The 16,213-nt window shown below is 40.7% G+C and overlaps 1 protein-coding gene across 2 annotated transcripts in view; it reads right to left on the bottom strand.

The window, feature by feature from the left end:
* LOC119495824 (adhesion G protein-coupled receptor A3) overlaps positions 1-16,213 on the bottom strand; it is a 192,898-nt gene that overhangs the window by 161,406 nt on the left and 15,279 nt on the right. For both annotated transcript variants that reach the window (XM_037782651.1, XM_037782652.1), the window contains exon 2: positions 14,185-14,256. In XM_037782651.1, the coding sequence (XP_037638579.1) occupies positions 14,185-14,256 (72 nt within the window). The remainder of the gene's footprint in view (positions 1-14,184; positions 14,257-16,213) is intronic.

Genomic DNA, 16,213 nt, shown 5'->3' with positions numbered 1-16,213 from the left:
TCACACCAAAGGTCTTTTCGCAAATAAAGTATCTAAGAAGGTTTCTTGGCTCGGTTTTGACCTCAACACCTGAACACACCAGCTTCCTATTTCTGCTGACTTTTTCACAATCAGAATTACTAATGAGACCTTCTGCAGACATCCTCCAGGAGTCGTCATTCAAACACAGCAGCGAAGGTGTATCACGCCTTAGGAAGAGCACTGAAGTTGCCTTCCTGACAGACTAACCTCCCGGTCCAGTCAGTTCGGCCGAGGGCTGGCTCTCATCTCCGCTCTCATCCGAAGTTGTCTTTGATCATGTACAATGTGCTACAAAAGAGCAGGTGGAGGGTGGAGGTCAAAAGGTCACCCGTTGTGCCTGCAGCACCTCCTTTTATCCTGAAGCGTCTCTCGGCTCACTGCTCTGCCCTCTCTGAATTTGCTGAATGTTCAGAAATGTCCACCTCATTGACTGAGTGCTTTATCCCGGGCCAGAGGTCACTGCTTAGTGGGTCTACATACAGGAAATGAGCTACTGTACAAAGAGTATCAAGGAATGCTGAATCCAGCTCTATAATGGACATAAAACAATCAACAGGGACACCTTTATAAGAGCTCAAATGGCCTGAAGGACCCCTAACTATCGACCTAAACCAAGAAAATCAATAAACAAAGCATTTAAATTTAAATGTTAGAAACTGAGAATTTAAAAACTGACAACTCCAAAACCGGACAACACCCATTCCCGTTCCTGTGACCACATCATCCCCCGTCCTCCAGAACCTCCACTGGCTCCCTGTCCCACAACGCATCCAGTTCAAACTCCTTCTCGTCACTCACAAAGCCCTCCATAATCAGGCCCCGTCCTACCTCACAGACCTGCTCCACCATCACACTCCTTCCCGCTCCCTCCACTCCTCTGATGCCAACCTCCTGTCCACATCACTCAGAACCAAGCACCGGACCTGGGGCGACAGAGCATTTGCCATAGCCGCCCCCTCCCTCTGGAACTCACTCCCCAAACACATCAGAGACTGCACCAACCTGTCCACATTCAAATCACAAATCAAAACTCACCTTTTTAGAACTGCTTTTAATGTGTGATTAATATTTTGTGTTTATATCTTTTTTATGATGTCCTTGTTTTATGATCTTTTTATCAATATAAAGTGTCTTTGAGTTTTTAGAAAAGCGCCATATAAATAAAATGTTTTATTATTATCATTATTAATGTCGTGGTAGCAACCTGTCAATCACAAGGTAGCCACACCCTAAAGCATACGCTGCTTTATGGTCTATTTGACTCTGAATGGGACCATAATTTACTAAATGAACATCATACTGTATTGAAGAAAACTTCAAACTAGCGATTGAGATCATAAACTCATGTTTACAATGTTTACTGAGGTAATAAATCAAGTGAGAAGTAGGCTCATTTTCTCATAGACTTCTATACAATCAGACTTCTTTTTGCAACCAGAGGAGTCGCCCCCTGCTGGCTGTTAGAAAGAATTCAAGTTTAAGGCACTTCAGCTTTGGCTTCACTTTTCAGACCCTAGAGTTACCCACTGGTTTGAACCCCTCCGGATCATACATTGTTATCATAATATTTACTAAAAGATAATTGTGAATTACTAGCTTCATTTATGAGGTAATTTTTAAAAGGCACATAAAACAAACGATGGCATTGCGGACAACACAACCTTTTATAGAGCTAACAAGTATCTGCAAATAAATGTTATAAATTATGGTTTTGTGTTATAAACTGCTGAGACACCAGACGGGCGAGGTCTTCTGCCACATAATACAACAGAACGGGTGCCAAAAAGTTTCAACAATCAGAGGAAACTATACGAAAGTCCATTTAGCGTCAATTTCTGCATCCTCTTCTGTGATGAACTGTCTGGCATGATCTGTAATGTCAGTAAGCGCCACACGTCCAAACAGGATTAAACAAACTGTAAACGTTATTTGCCTTGCATACATCATATATTGTGAAGTTTGTATTGGAATCCAGCTCTGAAGTGCATCAGAGGCCTCGCACTTTATGTAGCGAAATATATTTTTTTTGTGGACGCTGGACAGAATTAATAATGTCTACCCTACTCTCAACACTTTTTTTAACTATTTAACTTGTCTTTGGTACAACTCTCACTTTGGATTTAGGAAGAAGCAGCACTGAAGAGGTCTCCCTCTCTGTTTCCCTGTCCCTCTGTCTGTGTGCAACCACACAAACAAGGGAGCTGCCATGAGTTCCCAACTGGGATCCATAACTCTTCTCAGTCGTTAAGTAAAAGTCCACACATCAGCTACCTTAACACCCATTCGGATTTATTTCCACCTATCTTGTTATGGGTCACAAGAAGCTGGAGCCAATCCCAGCGCACGTAGAGTGAGGGTACATCTGGACAGCTCACCAGTCTAACACACAGATGACCACCTACGGGCAGTTCAGAGCTTTCAATTTACATAACCTGCTTGTCTCCGGGCTGTGGCAGGAACTGCAAACTGCACACAAAAAAATCAGGAGGCTGATTGAATCAAATCTAGAACCTCCTCACTGTGTGTTAACCACTTAGCTTTGTAATTCACACATATACAGGATTGTGATACTGTGCTTACAGAATAAACTGTAAATAAGCCTGGTTATAAGAAAAGGTCAATAAAACTGTCTGGCTAGGCTAGACCAATTTTCACTGCAAGTGTGTAAGTAAAACTAAAAATATTCTAAGTGTTTAGCCATGCTATGGAGCGAGCCAGCTTCTTTTCTGTCTTGGGACTAACAGAAGGCCCGCATCCATGGATGTATAAAAAGAACTGGATACAGCGTCAGAGGCAGGTTCCTGTTCATTCCTATGAGAGTTGCTCAGTGGCGCATGAAGCAAAAAAAGCTTGACTTCTGAGTATAAAATTACCCGGATCATCCCGGTCTTATTCACATAAACAGAGGAAGGGAAATAACACTGGATTCTGATATAGTGCATTTTACAACTTTAGAACCCAATGGTTTAAATAAGGGCTATTCAAGTAATACTGAAAAGTTGATTTACCTCCAAAAAATGTATCCGCTGATTTACAGATGTCTCTTTCCCAATATAAATCTATGGGAAAAAGTATTTTTGACACGGAAGTTGTAATTCCACCGCTTGGCTACTATATAAAATTGGCTTCAAAGCCCGGCGCTCTTCCTCGGGGCTTGCCTGCACCGCTACATGCAAGGCAAGGACCACATTACCAAACAGTGCCGGCATCCATAGGCTACTTGTACTTTAAAAACTGCACATTGTAGTGTGCAACAGGAAACAGTACTACAAAATGTGACAAGACAAAGTGGATCCATATGTCTGCAACCCCACTGTGATCCTCTCACAATGGACCCATGGTCTACTTTTGGAATGTGATACACCAGTTGGGAAACACTGACTAACTTACAACTTCACCTGGCTGACAAGACCCAAAGAATTTATAGTGGGGCCCTGTGCAAAAGCACACTATGACACTTGACTACTGGATTAGATGCTCTCATGCTCACAAGCCGCATACCCATAAATATTCAGACAAAATCCAGCACTTAAATAAAGGCCACAAAAACCACAATAAGTGGTACTATAATGACTTGCATTGTAAATTCAGCACAATCCATATTTCCACATTATTTCCATCCGTGCAAAAACACTTAAACTTAACTTAAAAATAACTTTAATAGAATCATCATATAATACAGGTACATAAATTAAATTTGACCTCTGCATTAAACCATCCTAAGCATTTAGGAGTAGTGGGCTGCTGTAAAGCGCCCGGGGGGAAACTTGGTGTTGGTGAATCCAAACCAACCAAAGTCACGTAATATCATAAACAAACTAACCTATGGAGGCAGCGGTAGACCAGCATCTCCTGTGTTCTGCGAGGTAAAATTACTGTTTTTTCAGTGGAGTCTGGTTGCTTTAGCGAGAGCACAGACAGCTGCTTCAATTCCCCGTCAGAAACATAGACTGTATAGCTGTCAAGCGGCAAGGTTAACCAGCCAAAATATTCTAAATATAGTGTACACAAGATGGCTAAAATATGATTTGCTGCAGAACCCGTACACAGCAGTACATTGCTTTGCCTCCGTGCGGTAACTCTTGTCTGCTTCTCCAAACCGGGTGCGTGCCGACCATCATCTACTGTAGGTAAAACACTGACTAAGGATAAGCGTCTCATACCACCCCACTTTAAAACACCCAAACTATCCCTTTAAATCCACACTTCCTTTGTACACACTTGCAATGTTTCACAATAAAGGCCTTCCAGGGAAGAGAGGAGAATCTGCCACCTGAGGCTTTTAATGTAAAACAGATACAGAAAGCACTGCATTAACAGCAACAACATATTAACAGAGCAGTGGAGGGAGCACATTGTAAAAAACAGAGAGTCTTCTAAATACAGTATATTAAATATAGAGCAGGGGAAATAAAGTCTAAGTACTGCCTCTCAGACATAACAGCCTGTCTCGGACAAAAAACTGTTTCTCTCTTTAGTTTAGGTAAACTAAAGCCCTGGCCACTATTTGAGAAGTTATGGCACACACATGAAAACAAATGATAACTACCTTTGGGGAGACTTGCCCCACATATCCACTGTAGATACAGCTGGAGCAGCTCAAATGAGATGAATGTTTAAACAATAACCATTTCCTATTCCCCCGGCCCTGCGTGTGTGAAGAGCAGGAGCAGCCCTCAGTATAAACTCCAACGTTTGCGGTAAAAGGTCTTGAAAAGCTACTGAAGTGCTTCCCAATTAATTTAAACTGCACTGTATATCTTCGCCTGCTCAATTTCTCCCGAGCCATGTGACCCCGAGGACATCAGCCTGCTCACTATGTGACACTAATGGGCAGATTCCTCCCTGAATCTAGATGATTACCACATCACACAGTCACACTGATATGGAGTCTGTACACACACACACTCGCTGGAAGTAAAAATACACTGACCAGACCACACACACGCTGCAGGCACAGCCTCTAGACAGAGCATTGCTTTCTCTTTGATAGCAAACACTATTTAATCATGCAGAGTCTCATTAAATAGATCTACTCCATGTTGATGTAATTATCAAAATCAGATTCGCAAAAGGTCAAATTCTACATGAAGTACATAAGCAAATAAGGCTGTAGCTGGCTGTGGCCACTTGGGCACTCATCCAAATGGAAAGTGATGCTGCGTGATGTATTCCATTGTATGCACACTTAATGAAATGAGACGATGACATTCATTCATTAGTATATCTTGTATCATATTTCTCTTCTAGTGGCATGTTGGTGTCTGCAGCAGGATGTGTGCGTACGTAAAAAGGCACGTTGTTTCCAGTAAACAAGAATAATCTCATTTGTAGAGGGAATAATCAGGCCAGAGCAGTGAAGACGCACGTACACACAAACAAACCACATCCAGTTTTTATCATATTTTAGACTAGAAAGTGGAGAGTGAAATTAAAGCAATCAATTCGGCAAGTTGAATTCTGTTAAAAAAAAATATACATATATTTTGGGTTCCGGCAATAGACTGTATAAACTATGGACGTAGTCTCTGTGATGTCACCCATGGGTTTCTGAAGAGCCGTTGTGAAGTTCTAAGTGGCCATCTTGGCAGTGATGACACAGTCTGACTAATACAAAAATGGGCAAAGAGGTGGATCGTCGGTGCAGCTGAGACGGGCCTGGGTGACGCAGCAGAGCAGACAGCTAGCAGCTAGTGACCTGATAGGGCACCTACCGCTCACTGAAAGTGGCAACGCCCTCATTGTGCCGCACTTTAAGCCTTAATATAATTGAAACGGGTGAGTTATATAAAAATTCATCCCCATACAGTTGTCATGAGCGGGGATATTAGCTATAGAGATCAAAACCGTTTTTTGTACCAGGCTGTAAACATGTTTATTTCTGCTGTAAAGTTGGGCATTTTAACATGGGGGTCTATGGGGATTGACTCCCTTTTGGAGCCAGTCTCAAGTGGCCATTTGAGGAACTCCAGTTTTTTGGCATTTCTGCATTGGCTTCATTTCTCAGCACCAGAGGTTGCCGCTTAGTTCCAGCTCCTTAAATGTGAGGATTTGCTGCTTTCTTTCTTTGAATCATTGTTAATTGAATGTTTTGGGGGTTTTGTGATGATGGTTGGTCAAATAAGACATTTAAAGACATCACCTTTGAGTTCTCAGAACTATTCAATTCATTTCTATGAAGCTTTGTACAGCTGTTCATGGTTACCAGCTGATGAACTGTACTGACTTTGGTGATTCCCTTTCATCTTGTGCCACCATGAGGTTGACATTTTTTGTTTTATTGTGAAATATCTTGACAACTATTGGAAGGATTGCTATGAAATTTTGTAAAGACATTCATGGTTACCAGAGGATGAATCCTACTGACTGTGGTGATCTTCTGACTTCTCCTCTAGCGCCACCAGCAGGGTGACTATTTAATTTATCCAGTGAAAAATCTCAATATTTACTGAATAGATTGGCATTGGCATACATCGGGTCATGATTCCTTGATTTCACCTTTAGTACCACTTTTAACACGGCAACTGTGAGCATGTTAGCGTGCTGATGTTAGCATTTGGCAGCCTCACTGAGCTACTAGCATGGCTTTAGACTTTTGCTCACTACTTTGTGGACTTTTAAAAAATGACATGATTAATCAAACTACAATTACCACCTCGTGGTTGTATGCCTCCGTTAACCAGTAAAGTTGCAGTTAACATCCATGTCTGTCCAAACTGTTACTTCATAATTTTTTTCCTGTAAGACATTTGTGTGAAATTGTAAAAATTAGCATATGAGTTCTTGAGTTTTGGCCCAAAAATGTGTTTTGTGAGGTCAAAGGTGCTCCAAGGTCTTGACTTTTGAGTACCAAATTCTAATCAGTTCATCCTTGACTCCAAGCGGCGAAGAAATTTGCTAAAGGCATTCCTGAGATATCAAGAAAACCGGGCGGACGTGAGGTCACAGTAACCTTGACCTTTGACCACCAAAATCTAATCATATCATCTTTGAGTCGGAGTTGATGTTTGTGCCAAATTTGAATAATTTCCCTCCAGGCGTTCCTGAGATATCACGTTCACGAGAATGAACTGGACGGACGGACGGACAACATGAAAACACAATGCTAGGCATAAAAACTAATTCACAGATTAATTGAATGAAAAAGACAGGATTTGCAGCCTTAGTGGAGATACTAATATAGAAGCATATACAGTATATATAGTATTAAATATGTGTATTTCACAGCAATGCAACTGAAAAGCGTGCAGCAAATCCTTTACTTGACTTCTCTCGTCCTCACTGTGAAAAACCCTAATTGACTCTGGCATTAACAAGACTAAGTGCAACATATATTGGCACCAACCGTGATGCTAATGCGGAATCTGTTTATTAAAACCATTTATTCACGTGTTAAATATTCATGGGTCAGTTTGCAGATGCTTTGGGGGAAGGCCTGGCCACACACTCTGAATTACAGCAAACACTCAGCGAGACAGACAACCACCTACTGGATTGTAAATGAATATGTGTTGAAAGCTCGCTGAGGAGGGGGAGAAAGGTGGACACTCAGACAGTTGGGTCCAATTAAACCGGCTGAATGTGTACGCATAGTGACAGGCTTGTAGCTACCGCTGCCAGAGCATCAAACGGCAAATGGCTTTCCTCTATGTGTGTTTGTGTTATGGAAATATTAGCCTATACAGTAGGGCCTAAGGCATTGATTAATTATTCAGCCTCCTTGGCAGGACACACAGCACAGCACAATCAAATGGCCTGTTTGAAACAGTCAGCACAAATCAGTGTAACGCTGGTGATACTTTGCATACATTTTAACAACATATATAAAAACACACAGGTGTTTTTTAAAGACAAAGAAGAAGCGAGTCTCTGCCACTTAAACGTCTCCGCCGTGTGAACCCAGTTGGGGCGATAATTAACATTTCTCAAACACAGCTGGAGTGCAATTTCTTCCTAGTGGGTGGATGAGCAGTGCTTATGGGATATTTGCAGTGATTCTCTCAGATTGCAGAGATTACAGAAATGAGTTCGGGAAAAAAAAAAAAAAGCTAGTCATTTATGTGAGGACGCTTTCATTTCAGCCAACGCGGAAAATTAAAAGAGTCGCATGAAACTAACAGAAGCAATTTAACAACAGATGGAAGGAAAGCTCTAAGAAACCCTGAACTGTGAAGAAGATGCTGTCTCGGTTAACAGCTCAGCAACTGTGTCCTATTTTGGAACTACTGTTCTAATCAGTGTGAGATATTTCTATCAGAACAAAGCAAAAGTTCAAGGAAAGTGTGAAGCAAATTCTTCCAAGGAATTCTTTTGATGCACGGCCTCTTGCTCTCTTGCTATTTTTTAAATAGCATAACAGAACAAAACAAGACACAACTCCAAATACTCCCCAGATGAAAATAAATATTGTAAATCTTCCTGTTAAGTTTCCAGCATCCATCTGCTACTTTTTTAACTGTAGGAGACAAACTGTGATTAATAGCCCAGAGAAGAAGAAGAATGTGTCCTCTCTGTGTCTCCAAACTTGGTCAGTAAACCGGTTACACCCTCGGTGCTCACATGTTTCGCCTCAACTGTGACCCAGCAACGTCTCCTGTATAATAACAATAAAAGCATTCATATTTCAAGACTATGCTTTGATCCATTTAAGGCTTCATCATTCTTCATGTCCTCTCAGGTAAACAAAACAAAAAAAGAAAAGGCTAGGCTTTTACTCAGCAAAAGGAAATCTAGATTAGGACTGAACGATTTGGATTATTATGACTGATATTGCATTTGCGACACGATTTGCGATATTAGGAGGACATTTTAATTTTTACTTCATTATTCTCATTTTCATTGAAAAACATTAAAATGATTATGGTGTGATTTTTGCGGGGATCTGTACCAAACAAAGAGGTTTTCTTAAATCAGTATAATATGATGTGTAGGCCGGGACATCCCTGCATCACGTCAATTTTTAGTTTAAAATGTTTTTTGATACACATTTCACCTTTAACAAATATTGCGCCTCATAGGATTTGAAAATTGCAGTAGGCCATATTGCGATTTCGATAAACTTGATTAACTGTGCAGCCTTTATCTAGCTAACCGCTCTCCAACATCGTAAACTACACATGAGCAGGCACATGCTGAAGCAGAATAAATCTTTTTTTATAGAAATGTGACATAATTACACCATAAATATAGATTAATTGTGAACAAATTAAAAAAGATGGAAAGGATTTTAATCAGATTCATTTATTGCACCTTTTCATTGCATATGCGCACAAAGACTATATTTAGTATGATAAGGAAAAATACCACAACATTTGTTCTGATTGGTCAAAAGTTGTGATATTATAAACATACTTTGGGCAAGTATCTAACAGTACAACTTTGACATTTTTAGATCACATGAAAAATCAAACTTTTATTAATATTCAAAGAGTCAAAGTAAAAACAAATTTGAAAAACGCTATTAGTAAAAGATGTAAAATGGAGTATGAGAGCAGAAAAAAAATCTATTTTTCAATAATCAGGAAGCTCATTTAAGAACAAATAATTTTTTTTACACGAACATCATTGCATGATTTCTGATTGACAGAGCGACATACTAATATGTATTTAAAATCTTAGATTGACTGATCTCCTGCTTTAATCAAGTATTATTGATTTAGACAAGTCAATAATTCTCTCATTCATTCTGTTGTCCCTGTTAATAACCTCTGACCTTTGACCCGCTGAGGATAACCTCTGGGTCAGTTTGGTTTATGATCATGTGATCATTATCTGTCTTGCGTTCTGATGCTCAACAAGCCAGAAGACGCATCCTTCAGGGGTTAACCACGCCCTCATCCATCACCTCCCAAGGAGATGTATTCACGAGGAAGACTGAACAATCGTCACCGTCATGGGAACAAAAGGAGTTGGAAACTTTTTAAAGGACGCCCCAACACTCACACCTCTGACGTCTACTCTTCAGGATGAGCAATAGCAGATGCTATTCTGAATTTTGATGCTGTCTCTGCTCTGAGCCGAGGTCCACTCAGTCTGCTCAGACTGCCTTTTACATTCCTCAGGCAACATAAATAACGTCAAATACACCAAAAAAAACAGACACGCTGCTCTCAGTGAAAAAAAAAACATTTAGACAGTCGGCTGAGAATAAAGCTCCTGTCACATCCACCGCCACAACAATAAAAATAACCACTACTGTACAGACATACAATGTGCTTATAGCCAAAAGGAGTGTGCTTCTCTCAAGAGGAGTGCGTACATTTGACATTCTGATAACGCTTTTACTGTATTGTTATCAATGAAGAATAGTTTTTAATTCATTGTTTATTTGTGTTGGATTGTGTAATACTAAAATCAATCTTCTTTTAAAAGAAGATGTGTGTAATTACAAGAAACAAACTGCAGCACTTCTCCGTCTGACTCTATCATTCTCCATGGTATGGGTCCTGCAGATTAGGGGTGGGGGAATAAATTAATACTGCAAAGTATTAGACTATGATATTTTGCGTGATAATATTGTATCAATACACGGCTGTGGAGTATAGATCTTTTATTATTAGGGCTGTCAAAGTTAACGCCATAATAACGTGTTAACGCAACGAGTCTCCCCTTTACAGACATACCCATTTTATAATAATCACATGCAGTTTCGGGCAAGTCATAGTCAAGTCAGCACACTGACACACTGACAGCTGTTGTTGCCTGTTGCGCTTGAGTTTGCCATGTTATGATTTGAGCATATTTGTATGCTAAATGCAGTACCTGTGAGGGTTTCTGGACAATATTTGTCATTGTTTTGTGTTGTTAATTGATTTCCAATAATAAATATATACATACATTTGCAAAAAGCAAACATATTTGCCCACTCCCATGTTGATAAGAGTATTAAATACTTGACAAATCTCATTTAAGGTACATTTTGAACACAAAAACTATGATACGATTAACTATGGACAATCATACGATTAAATATTTTATTCGTTTGACAGCCATATTTATTATATAAACTAATAAACTCTTAACAATCCGACAGCCCATCGGGTCGGGACAGCCGCTATTCTATCCTTCAAAGGATGTAGTTGGCTCAGTCTTAAAGCTTGAGTGAAGATACTGGTATCATATGAGAGAGAAAACCTAAGGAATCGACTGGTACCAACCATGTCATGTTAGCTTGTCGGGAAGAATGCTAAATAACGCTCAAAGGTTATGCTAAATTTTGGCGAGGAAAAACTGGCATGGCAATTTTCAAAGGGGTCCCCTTGACCTCTGACCTCAAGATATGTGAATGAACAGAGTGAAAACTGTACCTTATTAGATAAAACAGATGTTGACAAACTACATAATTTGCAGTTGAAAAAAGGTAATAAATCGCAATACTCAGCATATCACAAAATGTTTAAAATCACAATAAGTTCGTATCATGACTTGAGTACCGTGCCCACCCCTACTGCAGATATTCCATAGATCTTATACAAAATTATCTTAGTTTGCTGAATGAAATGCATTTCCAATCCAATATATCTATGACAACATCATCAGTGTCAGATTTCATGCAGCGTAATCAGTATGAGAAGTGAGAAATATGCCAGCGTCATCCGTTTCTCACAGATTGTTCACACACTGTGGGCTCCTGCGGTGGGAACCCATGATGAAGCGGCAAAAGCTACATTCAGTGTCCTGACCGGAGAACAGTGCTGGGCTTTGTTCCGGCTTTGCTCCCATGGGACCCAGTTTGGCTGATGGTAATGGGCTTGTGTCCATATGGGGGGATCCAGGCCATCATCCAACATACAGGGACCCTCCATTAAGAGGACACTTTCTCAGCTACAGAGATAAATCACATTAAAAGGCCCTATGGGGATTAATAAAGTTGCTGATGTGCTTTTGACTTGAATGCTCCGGTGATGGTGATGATAAGTAATAGGATGGAGCGCCTAGTGAGGTTTGATAAGTTGCAATGCATCAAGGAGGACTTCCAGTTTCACACCCTCTGACCTTTGAGTAAAGGGTTGGTTAACTCAAATACCAGAAAAAACATATTTTCTCTCTTACCCTTAGTGATATTTAACCATGCTAGATCTCTAAATTCATATCACCTCCAGTGCATCGGGCCGGAGGCAGAAGTATGTCTCAAAGCCAAGACAAATCAAACCAAAATTATCAGCATGGCTAGATACAACCAGTAGTGAATAAGAAAAAATGTTGTGGAATTTGAGCAAACTAAAGGTATTTGCATAAGTCCGTATTTATATATATACGTTCAGAAACCTTGCACACTGAGTCCAATGCCTTTTATTATTCTATTTGTTGCAAAAGTTTGCAACACAAGAAACTGAATTAATTACGTGGGTGCAATGGATAGTGCTCGTCCAAAACGTGGGTAATGAATGAATGACATTAACAAGAAGCTATCGATTAGCAGCCGAGAGCACAATCACTAATCCTTCCTACATCCTCTGTTTTACAACCATCTCCGATTCCAAGCTGTTCTGCAATCATCTGCCTCAATCTGTCTTTTTCTTCCACATCTCTGTATTCTTTTATTTCTTTATCGTGAGGTGCTTTGTGCTTGGAGACAAAGTGAATGTTTTATCAGATGCCATTTTGGATGATAACGTTTGCACGGACGGTGTCTCTGAGTGGTCAAACAACAACCCTCTTTTGGCTTTTGACGAATGCGAAAAAACTGAGAAAATTTAACCTTTTCCGGAAACTTTAATGACGGACTCGAGTTTCGGAGTCAGAGTGTAAATGTGACACAACGTGAGGTCGTATTAAATTTTAATCACTCGACAATTTCGAACGAAAATACGGACTTGGTGTGCAAAGGCCTTAACCTCTTAAATGAACAGGTCCTAATTTTATATCTATTTCATACAAAGAAAAACCTTGCTCTGAGATCACCATGTTTCCATTCCTGCCCCAAAAGGTCCACAGTGTGAGCCACAGTGGTGCAAACACACACACACACACACACACACACACACACACACACACACACTCTCACGCGTTATTAAGCTTGTCAATCAGCTGCCAATTCACCACAATCCTCAGATCCAGTCAAGTCAGCCAGCCGGGCAGTCAGTCGGCCCGGCCAGACGAGGGAACAGCTGGCCGCCGCTTCCCGCTCACTGAGGCTACCGGGCTTTGGCATCAGCGACAGACACCTTTCTGCCAACTGCTGCATGTGGCAGGACGGATGGACAGGCAGTACCCGGGGAGTGAGGTGAAGGAAGGGATAGGGCATGCTCCAAATGCTGCTCCAAGAGGTCAGCCTCGACAAACCTTTGGCTTAGCGTCCTCAAAAAGCCTCTCTCCATCACTCTGGAGCTGGAGGTATGACGGTAGAGGGGTTTTAATGGCGCTAATAAGGCCTCGGGGAGACAGGTGACATCATCCTGTAGGTCGACCGACGACACAGTCACCCCAGAAAGGAGTGGAAGAGGGGCAGAATTACTCCACTGACATTACAATCTGAATTTAACTGTCAAGCAGTCAGGGAGACGTGGGCCAACTGACTGTCATAATATTCAAATCAGCCGCTGAGGTAGCTTGTGTGTGTGTGTGTGTGAGCTTAATATGTGTGAGCGGGAGTGTGCATGCATACATCTGAGGATGATTGACTGAAAGAGAGAGAGTTATTACTCCATCCTCTCTGTGTGATTTCAGCCCCTCTGTGATTTCCTCCTCATCAGCCGATGTCGGGTGTCACCATCAGGTGGAAGAGCAGTGATCACTGGACTGGACGGAGGTGAAGGCAATCAATAGTTGACTTCAGGGAGGGCAGGCGGGGAAAAGACAGCCATCATGGAGCTCATCAACAGGCTGCACGCGTACCGCCCTCGGGGACATTGTATATGATGTGGCACTCATCGACATGGACTCGGCGCTGTCAGTGCATCCGTCAAAAGCGCACTGCATTAGGCCTTTATATGATGCTATATATTATCCATTTTAAGACATTTTACCGTGGCAACTGAGGTTAAGCATGAGGGCTGAGAGGTGAAAACCATTGGCAAGCCTTCTGCAGGGTAAAACCCCCCGACAAGGATCTCCTAATTCCTACCGTGTTGCATTTTTCCCTGCTACAGAGCGCCCGTGATGACAGCTACTAGGACTCTGTGGAGGACAAAACAGTAAAGATGGCTTGATTTAAGTACTCACAGTTTTTCCAGGGCAGCCAAGCCAAAGAAGGAGCCATTCCTCAGTAGGGAGATCTTGTTATTACTCAGGTTTCTAAAGATATGAGAGAGAAGAACATGAGGTGAGCATACAGAACGAATGAAGGGAGGTACATCTGCAAAATATCACAAAAATAGAGCTGCAGGAGAAAAAAAAATATTCAAATTGCTTATCCTCTGACTGTCAATATGTTGGCAGAAGATAAGGATTTATGTGTGATGAGATTGCGGCTGTGAATTACTCATCCCGGCCACGTCTCTGTCTTGTTTATGGCCGTTTGTGGTTAAGATGGGTAATGATCCAGCCCACCCCCATCCTCCAATCCTCCATGTCAAAATATCGGCCTAATAGAAAAGCTTAAAGAAACGCCGGTTCAGCACAATTCAATCATCCATTGCTCACATTACAACAGCAAACAAATCAATGGAACACACCACAGGGATCTTTAAGTGATGAATAAATATTCAGAGGCAATGCGGTGCCTTCATTTTGATTGTTTCACTGACAGCCGTCGCTATGATTTCTTTATTTTAAAAAACTTTTTTAAGATGAATCATGTCTGTGCTGAACGGTAAAAACTATATGTTCTTCAAGTGATGCATTTGTCTGGCAGGACAGGACTTCCTGCTGAGACACACACAAAAATCGTGTCCCATTATTCACCACACATGGGACTTGAGCTTTCCCTCAAACACACCAGAGTGAAAACACACAATACAACCACAGAAACACACACAGATATTACTATTCTTGTGCGGTGCAGCCTTTCTGTTAATAGTATTTATTCCCTGACCTCTAACACCTTAATCCTCAGTACTCTATGGTTAACTTTAACCTTTAGCCTAACCCACAAAACCTGAATCTTGTAGGACTGAGAGACAAAAAGCGTAACAACACTAAAACACACACACTCTACAGTACATACTGTACAGTACTGTTATACTGTTATGATCCCACAGTGACTTGTTAGACCACATAAGGGCTGTGTTACTTGATGCTCGAGTGCAAGAGACGTTTCAGACACAGGACCAAGTCTGCTCATCCACTATGTTTGTCCGAACACAGTGATACAACAGGTCATTACAGACTGTAAAATACACCATATGAGGATTACGAAATGTTTTTGTGTGGTTGCAGGCAAGGGCAGCAAGGTTTGTACAAATCTTTTCAAATTCAAAATACATTCCTTACATTTTCCTTACATAAGGAAAATAATATATAAGATACAACTAAATGAAATAGAAACAAGTCATAAATTACCTTGAGTTTAAAGACCCTGAAATATATTTTCTAAATCAACCTCTCACTGTGGGTGGTAGAATCCTCCATGAACACAATATTTTCAGTTTAATTTGAGAGAAATAAGTGATATTACGTACTTCTGTGCACCAATCAGTATTTAGATTTTTTTTTTTAAATGTGATGACAGTTGTGGGGTTGCCAAACCAAAACTGAGCTAAAATGAGAGTGAATATTGGACTTGCATTCGTGGTGTAGCCAGCAACACTACTTAAAATGAATGCTGTTTGCTAACACCTTCACTGTCTCAACTTTATAAGGTGATAATATGTCAGTGAGCTTGTTGCACTACAACCAAGTGGACAAAAACATAAATTACTGCAGGTCTAACTATGATTGTTACCTGACTAAATCGTCATCAATATTCATACACTTCAGATATGAAACCAACTGTTTAGGGGCTTTAATAAATTTACTTAAGGCTTGGCTCAAAATAGCTTATTTTTTTCATTTTCATTTCCATTTCCCTGAAAGTAGTTGGAAGTAGTAGTAGTATTAGTAGTAGTAGTAGTAGTAGAAGTGGTGGTAGTAGCAATACTACACATTTTGAAAGTGTTTCAAAACAACAAGGAGAAACACTGAAACATTAAACAGATGTTAAACTGCTGATAGCCACAACTATCAACTCGTTGAAAAGTTCAACTTGGCAAAATCCTGTAAAATCTAGCTTTCCATCTTGTCTCACACACACACAGAATTTCAGACAACGCTG

The sequence above is a fragment of the Sebastes umbrosus genome, chromosome 10 (assembly GCF_015220745.1).
Source record: "Sebastes umbrosus isolate fSebUmb1 chromosome 10, fSebUmb1.pri, whole genome shotgun sequence".
Lineage (NCBI taxonomy): Eukaryota > Metazoa > Chordata > Actinopteri > Perciformes > Sebastidae > Sebastes > Sebastes umbrosus.
This window is presented reverse-complemented; position numbering and strand designations above follow the sequence as displayed.